This window comes from Tamandua tetradactyla, chromosome 15 (assembly GCF_023851605.1).
Source record: "Tamandua tetradactyla isolate mTamTet1 chromosome 15, mTamTet1.pri, whole genome shotgun sequence".
Taxonomy (NCBI): Eukaryota; Metazoa; Chordata; class Mammalia; order Pilosa; family Myrmecophagidae; genus Tamandua; species Tamandua tetradactyla.
Window position 1 is genome coordinate 73,997,558 of NC_135341.1, and position 21,064 is coordinate 74,018,621.

At 38.3% G+C, this 21,064-nt stretch overlaps 1 protein-coding gene and 1 non-coding gene across 2 annotated transcripts in view; one reads left to right on the forward strand and one right to left on the reverse strand.

Annotated features, from left to right (window-relative positions):
• Positions 1–21,064, forward strand: part of COL6A6 (collagen type VI alpha 6 chain) — a 154,837-nt gene that overhangs the window by 61,379 nt on the left and 72,394 nt on the right. Inside the window, exons 9-19 of the mRNA XM_077130094.1 lie at positions 4,686–5,029; positions 5,122–5,200; positions 9,445–9,599; positions 11,483–11,575; positions 12,910–12,963; positions 14,592–14,663; positions 14,750–14,776; positions 15,066–15,110; positions 15,203–15,256; positions 16,325–16,387; positions 20,154–20,219. Coding sequence (XP_076986209.1) covers positions 4,686–5,029; positions 5,122–5,200; positions 9,445–9,599; positions 11,483–11,575; positions 12,910–12,963; positions 14,592–14,663; positions 14,750–14,776; positions 15,066–15,110; positions 15,203–15,256; positions 16,325–16,387; positions 20,154–20,219 — 1,052 coding nt within the window. The remainder of the gene's footprint in view (positions 1–4,685; positions 5,030–5,121; positions 5,201–9,444; positions 9,600–11,482; positions 11,576–12,909; positions 12,964–14,591; positions 14,664–14,749; positions 14,777–15,065; positions 15,111–15,202; positions 15,257–16,324; positions 16,388–20,153; positions 20,220–21,064) is intronic.
• On the reverse strand, positions 16,978–17,081 carry LOC143658128 (U6 spliceosomal RNA). Its single transcript, XR_013163150.1, has one exon. It is a non-coding gene; the product is annotated as a U6 spliceosomal RNA (small nuclear RNA).

The window sequence follows — 21,064 nt, forward strand, 5'->3', positions numbered from 1 at the left end:
TTAGAGCCTGAAAACTTAGCTCTGTTTCTTATTAGTAGGTGCAAAACGTTGGAAAAGTCACTACATTTTCTGAGCCTTAGTTTCCTCACCTCTAAGAATGTCTCTAATTGTACTACATGATTCAGTGTATGTGAAAGGAAAGTTACCTGGATGAAGATATGGGGAAGTGATTAATAATCAACATTTCTTGAGCATCACCAATGGGACAGGCATGGTGCTCCAAGTACTTTAATACATTAACTTATTCTCCCAGCACCTTATGTGGTTTGTGTTTTTATTCCCATTTATAAATGAGGAAATTGGACTCAAAGGAATATTGGTAACCTGGCCCAGATGATACAGTAAGTAACAGACAAAGCAAATTTTTAAACCTACGTTTTTCTTGCTCCAAACCCATTTCCTTTTCGGTTAAGTTAGGAAGGTCTGTGTTCCTCATGTGTTTGTGGTCTAGAGTATCCAACACTGGCGTTAGAAAGCTAGTGTCTCAGTATCATGCCTCACCGACTAACAGTTGGAGCTTATAAAGACATCATGAGTTTGCATTTTGAAGTTGTTCCCACCAGTTGCTGCTCCCTAAGGAAGCCACACGCTGCTTAGCTGTCAGCTTCACAAAGCATAGTCTAGAGCAGAACTAGTAACTTGCATCACATATCATCAAAGCCTACCTGGAGAGGGGTAAAATGTGGTGGTTCAGCACATGGACTACAGACAAGCCTGGGTCTGAATTCCAAGAGTGCTATATAAGAATTGTGAGACCTCAGGTGAGCTTCTCTAAGTCTCAGCTCGTCTTATGCGAAATGAATATAATGAGTTTCTACTTATTCTTCATCTCATAAACATAAATGAGATGATTGGAAGTGCATGATGAATGTTCAATGAGTACTAATTACTGTCATTGGGTGTTGCAGAGGATACCTTGAAGTGATCTTATGAATGTAAATACATGGAGTGATGGGTTTAGTAGAGAGAAGAACAATTACCAAGAGTTCCTTGGTTTCAGAACTTAAATATTTTAGCAATATTTCAAGGATAAATTCAATTTAAAGTCTCTAGCATATACCAAATTACTCTAAGCAACTAAACTGCAAACTCTGTTCACTTACCTTCATCCATGTTTATTTTTCTGATTTTTTTCCCCATGATCCTGACTCCTTTGTCCACCTACAGTGAACTTTGAGGAATTTTCAGGGTTGTGGAAGCCCTGGCTTTATGGCATGGAGCCACAGTTAGGTAGTAAAGAATCAAGAACACCTCTCATCTTGGTTTTTGTTTTGCATTTATTGTTATGGTTTCCCTATGCCTGAATCAGAAAGAGGGATGAAGTAAAAGGTCAGTCCAGTTAGGACAAGGTAAGAGAGTACCTCAAGATTTGATTCAAGGCATGTGGAAAATATAAAGGAAAGTAAGATGGTGATTTCCAAACTTTCTTGATGAAGATCTTAGTTCCTCTTTCAGTTACACTCTTTAGAAAATAGAGCTTGAAGCAAAGTTTATATGCTAATACTTTATTGAGCAGCAGCAAGAATAAGGGGAAGGTAAGGGAGTCAAGGAAGGAGGAAAAATAAATGCAAAATGGTGTTGCAGTTGCCAAGCAAATCATAGCTCCTTAAGAAAATGTAACTGCTCCGTTGGTCTTGTAGGACATCACCAGAAAGATCTTTTAGAATCACCATGTGGAACAGTACATTATGGGGAAGAAAAGAGAGGATTTATCTGTCAGTTCCTTTCCACCTCCTGCCTCTCACTGGTCAAAAGTTCATCCCATGGAGTGTTAACTCTCCCACCCTACTTGGTTGTGCATCCAGCCCATTTGGGAAATTGCTGGGGAAACGAGATCCCATGGCCTGCAGCATGATGTATATGGGCCTGGAAGTGGTAGAAGTGGTGGAGGAAACCTCCATAAGTTTAGTTGGGTTGGACATGGGCACCAGAGCTACTGTGTCCTACTACAAAGGGCAAGATGGGGGCTACATCAAAGCCTGGCCCTCCACTCCACAGTGTGAGACCAGATGACCATAGCAGGCGGGGCTCTCCATTGGACAAATGCCTAAGACATGGAAGGGGAGGGAGGAGGCACCAATGAAATTTGGGAAGTATAAAAATTAGGTCTCTTATAGTACCTAAGTATACTTTCTAAATCACCTTTCCCTTTTTTTTTATCTAGGATATCCCTTCTTTCAAAGGTTCCAAACAATTTTCTCTTATGCCAACTGATAACTGCTAACAATACCATTTGCCCTTTAAAGTATTTTCATAAGAACCTCCAGTCTTATAACCTTCTTAATGTTCCTTGGCCACTTGACAGCAATTTCTTAATACTAAAAATCTTCCACCATTAACTCTAAGGATTTTCTTTATAATTCAGATAATCAGAATCAGCTTTTGGGCCTGGCAGGGAACCATGAGACTATAACTGTCTAGTTTGATCTCCTGTCTTCTCTGTTTTTCTATTTTTTTATTTTGAAATATAAAATTCTCTTCTTTTTAGAGAAGCAAATTAATGCCCAGAGAAGTTAAGTCAATTGCCCAAAGTTATTTACAGAACAGTAAGGGCATGACTAAATCCAGACTCAGCTGTCTTCCCACAAAGACCTCCCACCTCCCAGCTCTTTGTCGAGATGAGTCAAAACCTCAGAACACTAGGCCGCCAGTCCTGCAGATCGCCTTCTGAACTTCCCTTGTATTTATTGTCACTTTCCATTTCTATTCTTGCTCTCCAAGTTTAATCCTTCAGTATTTCTCTTTGGAAATGTAATTTTTGCCTTCTCCCTGTGACTCACTTCTAAACCTATCCCTCCCTTCATGTAATTCAATCACCATTGCCAGATTCATTCTAAAGCACAGCTCCGATCGTGGGAGTCTCCTACTCTGAAACTTTGAAGGGCTCCTGATTTAAGGCAGATTCCTCGGTAAAATTTCCCAGACTGTTACATGAAAACCAGTGACCCAAACAACCTGGTCTCCCATTATACTTATATGTATGGATGCTAGTGTTAGACTTGCTCCCCAAATACCATCCCTTTGGCCATATTATTATAGAACAATTTATCAATTTGAATTAGATCAGTAAACTCAAGGAACTTCTTTGGGGTGAATGTACGATTTCAGCAATCTAGACAAAAAATTGAGATATTCTCTAGAGGGGACTGTTCCCAGTGTCACTCATTGTCATTTTGGCAATTCTGCCGATGTTGGTTTCCTGCATGAAACTGTTTTCCTTGAAGGCAGTGATACATCTTCATTTCTGAATGTTTTCGGCTCAAAGGTTTGAACAATGTTCATCCAAGAGTGAGACTTTTGATTTTTAAGACTGAAGTGACAGGATATGAATTCAAGAAGAATTTTGGAAAGGGAATATTCTGATGACCCCTTCCGGCTGACTGCTTTCTCTTCATCTCACCTTCTGGATATCCAAGTAGAGATGTTCTAATAGGATAAGATACAGTAAAATGAGATGAACCTTTTAAATTTCTTGATGACACATAAATTTACCTTGACTCTTACAGTGAAAATTGATTAAAACACTCTATTTTCTCTTGTCCAACACTTTTCTAACTAAAAATGAATCAAGTTGTCAAGCCCTTGTTTTAAGTTTTGAAATCGATATGTTGAGTAGAAAGACTTGCAAATATCCAACTATCCAGTGTATCTAGGGAGGAGTGTGGATGGGCATCTTTCCATGCAACAATTATCAGAAAAACTGCTAATCTTTGCAATGCAAATTAAAAAGAAGCACCCCTCTTCCTATTTTACCAAGCAAGCTTTATGTGTTAATTTGCCTATGAAGGCTGGAGAATTTAGCCAAGCTAAAGATTCTTTCAGAAGAGTGTAATTATCATATGACCTTATCCTTCCCTAATTATCTGCCTTTACAAGGCTCAGTTAAAAGTATCAAGCTCCTTGTAGTTTCTCAAATGCTTAAATTTCCCTGGAGTTAAGAAGGAGAAGAGAAAAGCACTTTTAGTGCCATACCTTTCTCAATATTTCTTGAACTCCAAAATGGCACTGGCTTTGACTTCCTGAGTGGCTAAGCCTCTGAAAGCAATGCCATCTTTAATGTGGTTGAGTATGAGTAGGATAATTTAGCACCCAGTTTCTTCATACCTAGGATTTAAACCAAGCAAGAGCTAGACGTTTCCCTTGGATTATTTATTCTTGTTTTGTTTTTTCTTTTTGTGTGGATGTTAGAAATAAAAAAGAGGAATCAGAGACCCTTCTAAGCAAGATAAATCAGCAAAGACTGTTCCTTTAAAGAAGTCTCTTTCTAAATGATTTTCTCTAATTCAAATGGTTTTACATTCTCCTTATTGTTGTAATTTAATATTTGTTGAATTACCTTACTGGACAAGTAGCATGAAAGTCTTTATTTTAGGCTACTAGCATTTCTGTGCTCTATGTTAGAGATGTTTAAATGACTATGCATGGCTTTTTAAATGGCTTCGATAAAATCTGTCAGAACTTTAATTGTTCAGAGAATCATCTAGATTTCTTACCAGCTGAAAAATATTGACGCATATTTTGCAGATTATAAAATAGTGATTCTCTTCCATTACTCACTCACACTCTTCCTTGTTTTCCCACTTCATAACTAGAATAATAATAGGAATTCTTGGTTCAGACATGGTATTCAAGTCAAATAAAGGTGTTTGTTAGTCTAATGAAAGATTCTTCTCCTTGAATCCTAGATTGTTTCGTGGACATTGTGGTGGGATTTGATGTCTCATCTCAGCAGAAAGGACAGACTTTGCTCGAAGGTCAACCTTGGGTGGGAACCTACCTTCAAGACATACTACTTTCCATCAGCTCCCTCAATGGCGTAAGCTGTGAGGTGGGGACTGAGACACAGGTTAGTGTGGCTTTTCAAGTGACCAATGCTATGGGAAAATATTCCCCCAAGTTTGAGATCTACAGTGAAAACATTCTGAACAGTTTGAAAGGTATAACAGTTAAAGGACCATCTCTTCTCAACACAAATCTCTTGAGTTCACTATGGGATACATTTCAGAATAAATCAGCTGCTCGAGGAAAGGTAAGATTTTTGTTGTTACTGTTGTTGTTATTGGTCTCTCACTGTACTGACCTCTTTTTTCACTAATTATTCTTTTTTTAATACTTTCCTAGGTGGTTCTTTTATTTTCAGATGGATTGGATGATGACATTGAAAAACTTGAGCAAAAGTCTGATGAACTTAGACAAGAAGGTACTGAATGTGGAGAACTGGGAAAGGAGTGTTTGTTAATTTTATATAATCTCAGATCTCAACTCTGGCTCTTATATTTCCAGACACTCAAATAACCCTAAATTGCTAACCTCTCCACTTAGCATGCACATGGCAGAGCATCAGGAGCTCTCAGAACTTCTTGGCATCTACTTCTCTCCTCGTGCCCTATATGTATGAATCAGCATCAAATTCTAAGTCCTATCAATTGTCTTGTATTACCTGTGTTTATTCTCCCTATGCTTCTCCCTTGTCCCACATGATCTAACATAGCTAATTCCATAGTGTCAGCAGAAGTAGACAGCATGTTTCTCCTAGACTAAAGAAGGGGGAATTGTGTTATTTTCTTCTAACGTTTTTAAAGTTTCCAAAGTTGAGAGCCTTGCTGAGCAAGATTATTCATGTTTTGGGACTTTATAATCAGTTCCTTCCTTCAGACTGGAACAACTATGGTGCTAATTAGTTTTTTAAAACTTTGACACCAGCCTTTTGGCTTTAGGAACCATGGCCAATTTGATTTGTTGTCAAGTTCTTTCTAAAATTTGAATCAAAGGAGGAAAAAATGATTATATGTATTCTGGTCCAACCAAGAATAGAAATACCCTCTTGTAACTGAATACAATTGGTTCCCCACCCATATCCCTGTTTTCCGAGAGGTTCATCCATCCCCCAGCTGCTGTGAGCATTGGCTGTAAACAACTTATAGCTTTCCCCTTCTCTGGAGAATTGTCTTAGACCACTGGGAGCCACGTCCCCTAGAGGGTTATACCTCATGCTTTTCTAGGAAGCAGGTAAGGTGCAGAGTCAGCCCTTGACCCAAAATGGTACCAGTACTGTGATGCAATCATGCTCCCTGCGGGATCAGCCTAAAGCTAGACTCCAGCTGAAATACTTTCTTGGTCAGCCCCTTCCCCTGCCCTCTCCTGCTTCCCTTACTCCCTTTCTCCTTAGGATGTTTCCTCAATAAAGGGTGTGCAACAAAATTTCTGTCTCAGGCTCTGCTTCTAGAGAAGCTAATCTAAAACATCTGCCCTCCAGGTTAGCTAATTGAGGCTGATTGGATTTTGTCTTTACTGTTTGGTTCTTTCTCTTCCATCTTAAACAAATTGCAGCATTCTCTGAGTTTATAGCTAGTGAGTGAGGATTCTTTTTAATATTTGTTTTCCTAATGCTGCCTTCTGTTTGTCTATCAAGTCTTGACTTTTGGTCATGAACTGCAGGTTAGACTGAGAACAAAACACTGGAGTGCTTAGTCTGGGTGGGTAGGTTTTTAACTTCTACTTTTCTTTTATGGAGAAAAGATGTAGCTCTTATAGACAGCATCAGAGTTTTCTCCAGGAAGTACTTTGGAATACTCAGATTTCTAAGATCAATCCTCTTTCTTCCAGCCCCTGAGGAAAAACTAGTAAATGAATTTCAACATCAGAAGCTGGATTTTGAGCAATATATCCAGAAATTAAGAATCTTTGAATGGGGGTAAAAAAAAAAGGATAATGGCTATGACATTCTTTGGAGAATATCAGATAATGTCTCAGAGATATGGTAGCGTGGACAAGAGGGACCTCTACCCTGGCTTCTCATATTTATACAAATCAGATTTGAGTTGGTGAAGGGTCCTTTGCTCTACTGACCTAGGAGAGCCTCCCTATTTGAGGCTGGTACATGAAACTCAAATGCATGTAAACCGTGCAATCGTGGTGAAACAAACCCAGGAGAAAAGGGTCCTTGATAGTGGATATGGCTTTATAACTTAAGTGTATGGATTGGGGTTTGAATTCATTTGCTAATTTCTTAAATTTAATATTTTCAAAACTACTCAGTGATTCTTTATTCTCCCAACTTTTAAAATCTCCAAAATTTTGGAAAATTCTCAAAAACTGAGTCTTCTCTAATTCAGTTTTAGAAAATTGAAGACCTTGTATTTAAAATCATGTGACTCACTTACTGTAGTTCCTGCTCCAGAGAGGAGCAGAATTGGAGTTCTCCCTTCCTGAGAAAAGCAGTTACAAATAATATTTATATACATATTTCCTGCAAGTCAACATTCCATGACTGTCATCATGCCTACTTTTTTTTTTTTTGGCATGGTGGGTTCCGTGAATCAAACCTGGGTCTACGGCATGGCAGGCGAGAATTTTGCCTGTGCGCCACTGTTGCACTGCCCATAATGCTTACATTTTTACATTTTCTGGAACTTATAAGAAAAAAATCAGGTGTGAAAATATTTTCCCCTTATACATATACCTATTAGCATGCCTCCCTTGATCATTCAACTCCAACTGGTATATGCAGAATTCCTCATTACCTAGCCCAGCCCTCCCTTGCTACCATGTTTCTTGTACTCCATCATTATCCTTGAAAGGGTGACCAGTTTGTCCTACTTTGCCTGGGATTGAAATGTTTCCTGGAATGTAGACCTTTCCACACTAAAACCAGGGAAGTCCCAGCCAAACAGGGAAGAGTTGGTCACCCTGCTCCTTGGCGTTTACCTACCTGACTCCTGCACTTCAGCCAACTGCTCTATTTACCTCTCCTGCAACTGGTCTCCCCAGTATTTCCCCAAAACTCTATTCCCTCCATTCTTCCTTATATCAATTGCTCACTTAATTCAAAATTGTTTCTTTTCAAATAGAGTCGAGAGGTCATTCTGGAGGTGACCATTTCGCAAGCTTCAGCCAGATATTGCAAATTGCCACAGTATGCCAAACCCATCCAACAGTATTCCTACAAACCCTAAAGAATACTCTGGGTTCTATCTAAGACTCTATAAATGTTTTACTTAGTAAGTTTATTTTTTTTGGAAAATTAAGGCCTCCAGGTTATTCCTACACCAGATAAGCCCTGAAACCCAAAGGTACCAGTCTCTCCAAGAACATCAACCAGTTTCATTGCTCTACCCCGTAAGGTTGATACCCCTTTCCAGATGAAGAAATTAAAATGGTCATTGCTGAGCAATCGCTGAAGATTGAGAGAATGATCAAATGCAAGGGAGGAGGTATAACTGAGAAATTAGCATTTAACAAATGACTGACTACTGAATCATTACACGGATATTTCTTTTTAGTTTTTGGCGTATGTGAATAGCCGGAAAGAAATACCTGAAATTGTTGAACTTAATTCAATAGTCTTGATCTTTGATAATGATTATATAACTTATATAGCTTTTCTCATGTGTCCATGTGACTGTAAAAACCATATGCATGACACTCCTTTTTCCAGTGTAGAGGTAGACGAGTAATAAAGTAAAGGCATGCATGAGAATAATAATAGGTGTGTGAATGTGGGGGGAAATACCCCTAAATAAACTATGGACAACAGTTAATAGTATTACTTTAATAATCTTTCATCAATTGTAGCAAATACAAGTACTGTTCAAAAAAATAGTAGAATTACAAAAAGTGTTATCACAGTTTTAATAAATTTTCCACACCAGTGCAAATGTTGATGGTGGGGATGGTGTTTGAGAATTCTGTTTTTTATGTATGATTGTTCTGTTAACCCACAACTTCGCTAAAAATTTTTCAAAAACCATTCTATCATATAACCACCATTTGTTCTAATTGTTTGACATTAAGTCTTACTTATCTTTTAATACTTACAGTTCCAAACAGATTATTGATTCCTTATGAGGTGATTTATGCTTATCAAAATTTAGTTTATGAATAAATCACTTGAGGATTTTGTTAAAAATACAGATTCTAGGGCAGTGCGATGGTGGCTCAGTGGCAGAGTTCTCACCTGCGATGCAGGAGACCCGGGTTCAATTCCTGGTGCCTGCCATGCAAAAAAATAAAAAATAAAAAATACAGATTCAAGTTCAGTAGGTCTGGGCTGGGGTGGGAAAGCTATATTTTTGTAAGTTCCCAGGTAATGCCAATGCCCACCCTTTTTAGTGCACCTGTTTGCCTGTACGTACATTTCTCTGTGCTTTAGCGCATGGGCCCTTTACAACTCAGTCTCACTTCAATTCATCAGGGAACTGCAAGTTCTGGTACAATTTCCCCTGGCTCTAATCTAATTAGTTTTTTAAAAATGCCCTTCCTTTTGTGTTCTTGTTATATAGTCTTGTCACTTGTTTTTTCATCACGTGGTTGGGTGAAATGGGAAGTAAAACGAGTGTTCTCCTTACAACTGTTTCTCAAGTATAACGATTTACATACCTATGCAGACAGCTTAGAGTCACCAAACCCCTCCTCACCTGGAGACTTATGAACTGTGTTGACCAGGCCTGAATGCTCTAGTGACCGTGGCTCTGGATGGCCCTGCCTATTCGAGCGATCTGGCCGACCTTCTCTACATTGAATTTGGGAGAGGGTTTGAGTACCGGACACAACTGAGCATCGGAATGAGAGATCTTGGGAGCCGGCTGTCAAGACAGCTGGTAAGTAATTCGGAAAAGGCTGGTGAGTTTAAATGTCCTACTAGCCTTGTGTATTGGTTTCGTATCTGTGCTCCCACATTTGGACTCGTTCTATTCTTTGGGGAGTGAAGAAAGGCTTGTCTGCATTAATGAACAGTCTCTATGAGAAGATGTTTTGAAAGAAATGTCATAATAGTAGAGATACGTCAAAGCTTTTTAAGTTTCGATGCTTGGCAAAAGGGAGAGAGAGAGAGAGAAGAAAACTATTCAAATAGCACCTGAATCTTGCCCAAATTCCAGTCAATGAATATAAATGCCAAAAGCTGAGATATGAAACATGAATCGGTTGTTCCCTCTGCAAGACAGATTTCTCATCTCTTGGAGAACTGTGGTGTCACATCTCGCCACACGGTATAATTCTAGTGTTTAAAAGGTATATTCTCCCCACAACAGAATCCATAAATGAGAGCCAATTACTTCTGACGTTCAGCAGAGAAAGAGCAATCTACTTACTCCTGCTATTCTCTACCTATAAAATTTTTATAGAGATGGATGTTTAAACACCATTTGGTGTAGTAAGCAATTATGTAAAAATACTTAGAAAATATGGAAGTTTTGTCGGAACCCCTTTCCTATCTAGCATCTATTTTACAAAATGTATCGTTTCTGTCTACCTCTTTGAAATTTGTACTGATAATTCATAGAGGGAGGAAATTATTCATCAAAATGAGTTTTCTGTTTTTGATATATAAATGAAATGCTGTATCAGAAAAATGTAATCAACTTGAGAAACAGTAATAGATCAATTTTAATGTTAATAGTAATGGATTTGGTGCTGTAAGATTTTGATGATCTAAAGAAAATTGATATTAAGTTATTCCAATATGAATTTACAGAATCCAGTAGTTGCTTTGTTTCACACATTTCCAGTTTTTTTTTTTGGTTTTTCTGAAAATTTCAGGGAAAAAGACAGAATTTTACAATGCGAGAAAAGGAATTTTTATACAATAGGAAGCAACCAAAGTGGGAAATAATCACTAAATGGTTATAACAAAGGATTTCCATTTTCTTGTCACACTAGAATTTTGACAGGAAACTCCTCAGCACAAAAATTAACTCTTCCCCACTAAAGTTAAGCAGAGCATTTGTTGTAGGCAAAATTTTCCTAAAAATAATTCTGGTGGGTTAGTTGTGAAAATGCAATGGGATGTGCTAGAGATTCAGGGGCCGACTAACTTAGTCCAGGATGAAATTCACACAAGTCTCTTAATATGCAACATGGCTTTCTGGCCACAGTATGAAGAGGAATATTCTCTCCACATTCCCACCCTCTGCAGCAAGTGCTTCCAAGATGTTGGACATGGAAATTGGTGTTTCTAAAACCGAAGCACAAATAAAATGTCCTGGAAGTACTTGCCACTGGATTTGGTTCTGAGCAGTGGTACATTGAGCAAAGTCTAAATCCTCTAGGCTGTTAGCATTTCACAAAATGGAAAACAGAAAAATTAGCATGAGATCATTCCATTGAGCATAGTTTTGGGGGGACAGAATGCTATAATCCCATGGTCAGTGGTGGGGTGGGGACAGAGATTCACATTAATAAATTAGTATGCAAATGACTGGACTCAGCTAAACTGACACCATTTGGAGGAACATAAAAACATCTTTGCGTCATTTAGAATTCCCCAAATACTGGAGAGCACAGATCATAGGAAAAAAAGATGGAAGTGGATGAATGTCTCATACGTTTTCACTCACTCTAGAGCACTGTCCCTTTAATGGGGAGCAAGCCTTCTGAAACTGGGAGAAGTCTGTCTGAGTTGTGCTACTGGGGTTGCATGTGTGATTTGGGAAGCAGTGCCACCAAGCATGATGTCTTTTTTCCACCCTCTGTCACCTCCAAGATCAATGTTGCTGAAAGGACATGCTGCTGTTTGTTCTGCAAGTGCATTGGGGGAGACGGCATGATGGGAGATCCTGGACCATCTGGGAAAAAGGTGACTTTAGTCCAGATATGTGGGTCCCTTTTTTTGAACCTAGTAGAGGTAGAAATAAGGGGTGATTTTAATTTCTAGGTAGAGCCTTTGAGGTCAGTGTTTATTTCACTCCTCTTTTCACATGTCGAATTAGATAGTCAGGGCTTTTCCTTGGCATTCTAAGTTGGAGTCCTTTTAAAAAGTTTTCATAGAAGTCTCAGGAGAAACAATTGCCAGGCTCCTTGATTATCCAGTGTTCCCCCAGGGATGACAGTGATGGAACTAAATCAACTGCGATCCCTCATGTCAACATCAATGACTCATTTCAATTGCCATTTTAATGACTTCAGAGTCATTGCTATATAATCAAGTAGGGGATGTTTTGTCTAGTTGATTGAAAATCAAGCAAAGATCAGATCACACTATATGGCAAAAGATATTAAGACATTTTATTCAGTTTTACCAGGCTAAAATGTTATAGATTTATAAACACCAACAGGCCTATTATAAAAAATAGGAACCAGGGCAGTACAGCTCTGGCTCAGTGGCAGAATTCTCGCCTGCCATGTCAGAGACCTGGGTTCGGTTCCCATTGCCTACCCATGACAAAAAAAAAAAAAAAAAGGAAAGAAAAAAAAAAAATAGAAACTAACAACATCGATTCACATATTCTCTAACCAAAAGTTTGTGTACTTATTTTAGACTTTAGGAAATCTCAAAAGTATGTATACGTGTATATAGTACAAACATATTATAGATGTGTTTAATAATTTCAATACTGTTTGTTTACATATGGGTTTAATTTTGGTATAATTTATAGATGGCACTGTAAGTCCCAACTCACCATGACTGACTGTGTCTCAAAAGAAAATTTTTGCATTAATGATTTCATGACTGCTTCAACTTCATGTAAAAAGAGTGATAGGATTATTTTTAAACAAGACTTACAAAAAAGTTAGAGGAAAATGTGTGTGGTCTATGTGCAGCATAAATTGCAAAAAAAAAAACAAATATTAAAGGATGATAATTCTAATCTGTCAGAGACATATATAACTGTGTTTATTTGGACATTTGTCTAGAAAGAAGCTCCAGCGCTCTCCAGAGACAGTTGTGGGCAAGATTATGATTCACTTGTACACATACACACACAACCTTGAGTTATCTGGATACTCATCTCAAAAAAGTTCATTTCTTTTTATACACGTAAATGTATCCTTTATTGGGGATCAGGTCCTCTTTTTATTCAAACCCTTACTATTCCACATGAAATAAACTATAAAGTTGAAGAGTTTTGCTTGATTAACTGGATTTGGGTCTACAGAGTGTTAATGTTTTCTCCCTTTTATTATTTCCAGGGACCGCAAGGTTTTAAAGGCAGTGAAGGCTACCTGGGAGAGGAGGGTATTGCTGTAAGTAATACCCTAAGAATATATCTAAGAACGTATCTACAGTATGAAGTTCCTTGTGTTAATTCAGTGGGGAGTAAGAGAGATCAGATGCTAAGGATTCAAGTACAAAATCTCAGGTCTTTCCTAATTCTAGTCATTAATGGTTTATCAACCAACTGTTTCTTCTTTAACCATCCACCAAACTGTGCAATGGACTAATGGACTCTTTGAAAGAGCCTCTTCAGAAGGGGAGCCAAACCACCACCATTTCCCCCTTTTCTGGTCCATTTTCCATAGAACCTCACTCTTTCTTCCATCCACCCATCCGCCCATCCACCCAAGCATCTTAACATTCACCACACTACTTATCAAAGACCTCACTCTTTACTGCACTCATCCATTCATTTATTCTTTTAACAACTATATATCAAACATCTTCCCATGTACCAAGCCTGGTGCCAGGCCCTAGAAATAAGGAAGATAAGTAAAAGAAAATATATGGTTCCTACTTCTGTGACTGGTGGAAAGGCAAATGTGGAAACAGTGGTAACAGTTATTTTACACAAAAGCCAAAACAAAGGCATAAGGAAGTGCAAGGAATGTGGCAAAGTGAGCATGTAACAACCTCAAGGAATAGCCCTGGATGAGAGGTGGGGCCTGCATGGGGAAAGCTGTCAGTAAGGGGTAATGCTTGGACAGACATGTGCAAGAAGAATAGGAATTTCTCTAGGCAAAGGTTGTGGGAAACACCCCTCTACTACAGAAGGAACGATGTGTTCAAAGGGATGTAATTGAGTCAGAGAATGGCATGTTTGCAAAATGACTCATTGGTCGACATGACTGGAACACAGGACACAGCAGGGAGAGGTTACATGGTAGCCAGGACCCAAGTTATTGAGAGTCTTGAGTTTCCTACAGAAGATTTGAATTGAGTCTTCTAGTTGATGGGCAGTCGTGGTATGATGCTAAGCACCTCAGTGAAAATGGGTGTGAATTTAGAAAGCATCCTAGGGCAAAATGAATGGTGATTAGGCAGGGATAACAATTGGAAGTCTCACAGTAGGTCAGGTGTGATACAGAGAGGTCCTGATCTTAGGACAATATGAATCTGTATATTAAGAATGTTAAATGAACCTAAATTGGTGGCCACTTGTAGGGAAAGAAGCTAAGGGTAACATCCATGTTTCCAGCTCACAAGACTGCACAGATTGTGGTGAGGTTGCCAAGACTAGGTTTGTAGGAGGAGTATTTGAGTTGAAAAAGAGAGAAGGAAGATGAGTTTGGGACAAAAAATTGTGCCTCTGCTTGCTTAGATCATGCCTGGAGCATCCTTCTCTGATGTCTCACAATTCTTTGTGATCTTTTCCTAGAATACCTCCTGAAATCTTGATAATACATGTTATCAGTTTGCATGGCTTTCTTATTTAGATAGCACCTCACACAGGACATTGTACAGGTGGGGTCAAAAGCAAAGTATTGTCATCAGAGTAGCTCCAATTTACTTCCATCTTAGTTCTTATAAACATGAATTCTGGATTGTAAACCATGAGCATTCAAAATTATTTCCCCAGCAAATAGTCTGTCAAATTTCCAGGACAGTTCCCAGATTAAAACAGAAAAATATAATCTCAATGTGTCTTCTTTCTCAGGGAGAAAGAGGCGCCCCTGGACCAGTGGGAGAGCAAGGTACCAAGGGATGCTACGGTACCAAAGGTCCTAAGGTAAGATTCACATATGAAACTGTGAAGTCTTCCCAATGTTAATTCCATTTTCCTATCCTAACCGCCATTATCCTTTCTGTTTTCAGGGCAACAGGGGACTGAATGGACAGGAGGTATGGTACCAGGCGCATATCTGCCTATCCAACATCTAGAAATACTTTTATCTTTGAGATTAACCAGGGCTGTATAGCTGAAGTTTCTGTTGGAAACTTTGTTTGTTGACCTCCCTTCTTTATTGCCAACAGTAAAGGCAGTTTCTATTACTGAGTATCTTTGATATTAGCCAGGATTAGTTTAACAAAGAGGCAATATGCGGAACACTAAATTAGACTGTTTTTGTTGTCCAACTTCTTTCTATGTAAAGTGTGATGTACTCTATTCTGACCACATCTGTCTTCGCAGGGAGAGGCTGGAGAAAATGGAATCAATGGGCTAAATGGGGAGCAGGTAAAGTCTTCTCCTTGTACCACAGAGAAATTTCTGAACAATTTCCCCTTAAGAAAATTGTATTTTGAGTTTTCTCTCCTTTGCTGCTTTAGGGTGACAGTGGTTTTCCTGGAAGAAAAGGAGAAAGGGGTGATGAAGGATCCCAGGTAGGGACTGGATAAAAGAATAACATAAAAATGAATACTGGGAAGTAAAGCTATGGTTATCAGAGAATAGCTACCCTAGGCGTGTATCAGTCAGTTATTGCCACAAAACTGCCATGTAACAAACAACCACAAAACCTCAAGGAAAAGAAATATTTAGTTTTTAAGTGTCTGAGAGGCTCAACTAATCTAGGCAGACCACTGGCTCATATGTCGGTAGGTTCGCTAAAGATATTTCTCCATGTGTCTCTGAAAGGGCCAGCCTGGGACCAGAGGGCTAGCCTGACCATGTTGGCCATGTCCTTTCCATGGCTATGGCAGATGCACAAGGGAACAAAAAAACACAAACAAGACCTCTCGAGGCCTAGGCTTGGACTCTTACCCTGACACTACTCTTTCTCCTTCTTGACCAAATCAAATCATATGTCTGAACTCAAGGGTGGTGGATTTTGCCTACTACAGTGGGAAGACAATGAAAAATTGCATGACAAAGGGTACAGATACAGAGACAAGTGAAGCATTGGAGCTATTAATGAAAAGCAGCTACTGTAACAGTTAGAGGCATTGACAAAGGTCTGTAATGTGGGTCAGCAGGTTGAAGGGTATTTAACACTCATTCCCATCTCGAAAAAATTACCAGCAGCAGCCCTACTTCCATCATCTAATTTATCTATCTTTAGCATGTGATTGGTTGAGTCAGAAACCTACTTTCTAGCTGACACAACTACTTTGTGCAAATTGCCTAATCTTTCTGAACCGAACCTGCCTCGTTGAAAGAAAGAGAATAAACAACACATGATTCATAAAGCAGTTGTAAGAACTAAACGAAATGAGAAATGTGCCTTCATCACTACTGTGGCAAGTAGTTGAGGTCACTCTTAAATTATTCACATGTTGCCTGAAATTATTTTTGATTATTCTTCTTTCTAGTTCAGAAGTGATTCATCATCTTAAAAAAAAAAGTTTAATTATTCAAAGCAGGGCTAAGATTATAAGCTCTTTGTTTGTTTGGTTTTGTTAATTTTAGTAAAACTTCTTGTCCTATTCTTGTTCTGATTTGTATAACTTTAGGGCAGCCCAGGGAAGAGGGGAACTTCTGGTGACCTTGGAGCAAAGGGCCTGCGAGGAGATCCTGTAAGTGTGTGGGCTGTAAATTAGAGTTAGGGCTCAGTCCTCATCAGCACTTCCAAAAGAGATCCTCACTTTACAACAGCAATCCTGAGTTAAATCATCATAGCCAAAATTGTAGAATTTTCAAGGCAGTCCCCTTGTCCTAGACCCTCTTCATATGCTGGGTGCATATGGACCGTGAGAAGCCTTTGCACATCATTTGCACATGTGTTTTTGGAGAATATGTACTCACAGTTGCCCTTGGACTTTAGAACTATGAAAGAATTCAAGTCCACTCCACTGCTTTCTACTGAGTATGTCAAAAAATGGACAGAATGGAAATGGACAGTCATCTCTGGGCTGTCCAGAGATGACTGGGAAATCTTTGTCCAAGAGTCTTTCCCAATTGAGAATATTAGCCTCATTTCTCTGAATCCAAGCCAACTAGGATGATATTAGGTAAACCTCCTGATAGAAGGTGCCTGCTCTCATAAGGACACAACCCAGTTGAGTAAGCATAACCCACACCAAAACATAGGGAACATGCCAAGTCCAATGGAACATCATGTTTCCAAAACCTTACTGAATGAGGATGTGGGCTTGTTTTTTTTTCATTAAACATGGAAATCTTCACAAATTTGCATGTCATCCTCATGCAGGGGCTATGCTAATCTTCCCTTGTATTGTTCCAATTTTAGTATGTGCTGCTGAAGCGAGCACTTATGTCTGTTTTTAACCTTTTACTGAACTTTTTGTTGAATGGTAACATACATCAGGACACAAATTATAAATGAACAGCTCGACAAATGTGGATGTACCTGGGTCAAGAATAAAGTATTACCAGCATCCCAGAAGCCCCCACCATGCTCCTCCTGTCACTAACCCCTTCCCCAAGGTAATCACTGTCCTAAAACCATAAACTAGCTTTACTCATTCAGCTTTATGTGAGGGGAATCATATGCACTCCTCTGTTTCTGGCTCCTTTTTCTCAATTTTGTGTATTTGTGAGAGTCATCCACGCTGTTGTCTAAAGATAGTTCATTCAATCTTATTGTTATATGGTATTCCATGGTGTGAATATACCAGGATTTATTTATCACTTCTACTGTTGATAGATATTTGGGTTATTCTTTATTTTTGCCTTTATGAATAGAACGACTATGAATATTATTGCCTATGTCTTTTGGTGCATATATCTACACCTTTCTATTTAAGGGTAAAATTCTGGATCATAATATATATTTATGTTTTCAGCTGAATATTTATGGCCAGACAGTTTTCAAAAAAGTTTGTACTAATTCCCATTCCCACCAGTCCTGTATGAGAGCAGTGTACTGTATACCCATCATAATGGCTAAAAAATTTAAACTGACAATACCAAATGCTGACAAGAATGTAGGATAATGGACCATCTCAAAGGACTTAGTCTTTAGTAACTCTTCCAGTTAACAATGAGTTGATCAGAAGAAGAATTTAGTATACTATGTTTGACAAGTGTAAATGTTATATATATATATACTGAAGATAATTGTATTTAATGAGCAGGGGAATTTGCTCTTGAAGACATTGTTTACTATGTGGCATCTTCTGATAAGTTTTCAGTCAACTTCAAAAATATCTAATTTAGAACTAGAAAACTATACACAAATAAGGTGATTAAGAAATCATAGTTTAAATAAAAAGGGTTTTCAGTTACCTGTATATGATGACCAAAACTTCATTTGGGGTATTGCTATAGAATTTCCATTGCTGATTAAAATTCCCCCCTAAATTGTCTGCTATATGATGTTTGATTATATAATATTTTAAGAGAACTGAATAATGTTAAAAGGATTTTTATTTAAAAAGAAATGTTTTTATGATTCTAAAATGGCTAAAACATCAAGCTGTTAGAGTTTCTTTGTGAAGTGCTGTCACCATACTAACTTTTGATGGTCTTTTAATACATCACAATTTTTCCAACCCACTAATAGATATCAAGTCTGGTACAACTCTCTCTTTTTTACATGTGGTTTTCTTGGGTTACTATTTCAGGTAAAATCAGGGAGGGCAAGATGTACTAAATACTAGAGTACATTCGTGCCATACACATGATCAGATATCTGTAGGAATGTATGTGCATGACACAAATTCCTGAATACCTAAGCTTATTCAGAAAGAATTGCTGATCACATGAAAGCTAGGTCAGTCATTTGTGATCTCCCATTTTAACCTGAAGATAAAAGTAAAAAATTAAACACTCATGAAATGTTGGGTGGAAACTGAGCTAGCTTTCATGTGATCATTTGTCTGATCTATGGAGGGTGGCAAGGTTCAGAATTCTAAAATATATTAGAAGCCTACATTTAATCATAAATTTGTGTTTGATGTTCTTTCATCCAGTTGCATAAAAACAGAAAGACCAGACCAGTACATATTCAGACTACTGGTCCTTATGCAGTTGGGTTTTTCTCTTCTGGAAAATGTGCTGATGTATGAATCTTTTATGTCATCTCTCCAACAAAATAGTTCAAGCTAAACTGTAATAAGGGTCTTATATGTCCAGCGGAATGAAATTCTGGACTTGATAACACCTTTTTTCCTGACCTGCCTTTTCCACCAAGATACAATTTCCTGATTTTTTTAATTTCAGTATATGCTGCATGAAAAACTTAGATATTTTAATTTAGGAGGGAAATAAATGTAGAAAATAACCTTTGGCTTTTCATAAGTGGGGGAAAGAAATAATTGTATATTCACATAAATTTTATTAATATCAGTTATGTAAAATTCCAAGCCCAACTTTTTTTACACCATTAGCCTATAAGCTCTGTAAGTGCAAAACTCTTTCTTTAAAAACCCTATTAAGTATCTGAAACAACATTATGTCCCTGTTGGTGATCTCAAATTACTTATTGATTGATTTGATTTGAAGATAATCTGCGTTGCTGTCAGCCAGATAGCTCAGCAGCTGGCACTCAGCAGAACTGGGTAATTGTTGTTCCTCTTCCTTTTTTTTTTTTGAGCATTGGCTGAATTGACTGGGTCAATTGATTGTCTTGGCAACATGGAGAATCGGCTCCCTTTTATGGTCCTAATGACCCAAACTAGAAAGCCTTCTGTTTGGCCTGCAAGGATAACTTCCCACAATGAGTACCTGTTCTCAGAGAGTTCCTGCTAAATATTTGTTTGAATATTTGGAAAAACTTAACATTCAAGGATTTCTAGAAGACCAGAAAATTTCTTGAAGACCAGGGTAAACAGAGAGGAATAGAAGGCAGCCAGGTATCCAGGAGAAAAAGAAGGAAGCAAGTGGCAGGCATTGACCTCTGCGTTGCTCAGTGTGCTTGAGTTACTGTGATGGAAATTGTTACCAAGTTTTTCCTTCTCCCAATGGTAGGTAAAATCTACCAATGTATATTTGGAAAAATCTACCAATGTAGATTTGGAAAAATCTACCAATGTTACTCAACTATAAACCTGCCCAGGCCCCAGGGAAAAAGAGGAGAAGTTAAGAGAAAGTATGGCAAGAGCAGAATAAGAGTTACTATAAACACACATCATGTATCCTTGTTTCCCTTGGCTCTGCCTTTTATGGTGAGCTCTTGCTTTCTCTGGACACACTCTCTGTAGGGCTCAATTCTTATCCTAATAATGCAAAGCACAGGAAGAAAAGAAAACACTTACAAGCCATTTGTCATTTTTACCTATTTTTGCTTTCAAGTTTTAGCTGAGTATGCTATAGATAAGGACATTTTTTAAGGAGAAATGTTCAAAACCTATTAATCTTTTTATTTTTTCTATATTTTAGGGTGTTCCTGGATTTGACAATACCATAGAAGGTCCCAGGGGCATGAAAGGAGAGAGCGGAAGACAAGTAATTATGCGGACATTTGAGAGTAACTTGTAGAATGTTGATGTGATAATTGTGAGGCTCAAGTGCTTAGTAATAGAATATGAAACACATAAGAATCTTGGGATTGGAATGGATATGCTTGGCATAGAAAATCCTATTTATAAAATATATTTATCAAGCAAAAAGATCTTTTATTCCTGCTTATCAGCTACTCTGGATTTCAAGAAGCATTGTCTTCGGTCTCCAATCTGGGGGTGACTTGTTTCATCAAGCCATACCATTGAGATCTTCATTCGTGAATGCAAACATCTAAATTCTAACTTAAAATATAGGTATAGCTAATATAACTATGCTAGCAAAAGAGTTGTTGGCCTTCCCAATATCCAGAGAACACGTACCCTAAAAAGACACTGTGCTGGTAGTAGCACAGGATAAAAAGAGCAAGATCTGGTAGACCTAAGTGACCCATACCTCGATGCAAGGCTCTTGAGATTAAGCCCCTGAATCTCACAAATTACAGTTTGGTCATCTTGATTGTTTTTAAGATTTCTTAAAATAGTCAATTATCTGGAAACTATGTGTCTCTGGATCGTCTTGAAGAGTACACTCCCTTTATACTCCGCCTAAAGGAGAAGTCTGATATGGTGAAATGAATGATGCTTTGGAGACCAGATATGGGCCCTGTCTCCTACTCTGCTCCTTACCAGAAGTTCTATATACCCTTGGACCACTTCCCAAAATCCTTGATGTTCTTATCTGCAAAATAGGATGAATAGCTACTTTTTGAAGGTTATGGTGGGGATTCAATGACCTATTCTTGCCACATCCTGAATTAGCAGTCAGTAAATGTTACCTGCTGTTGTTGT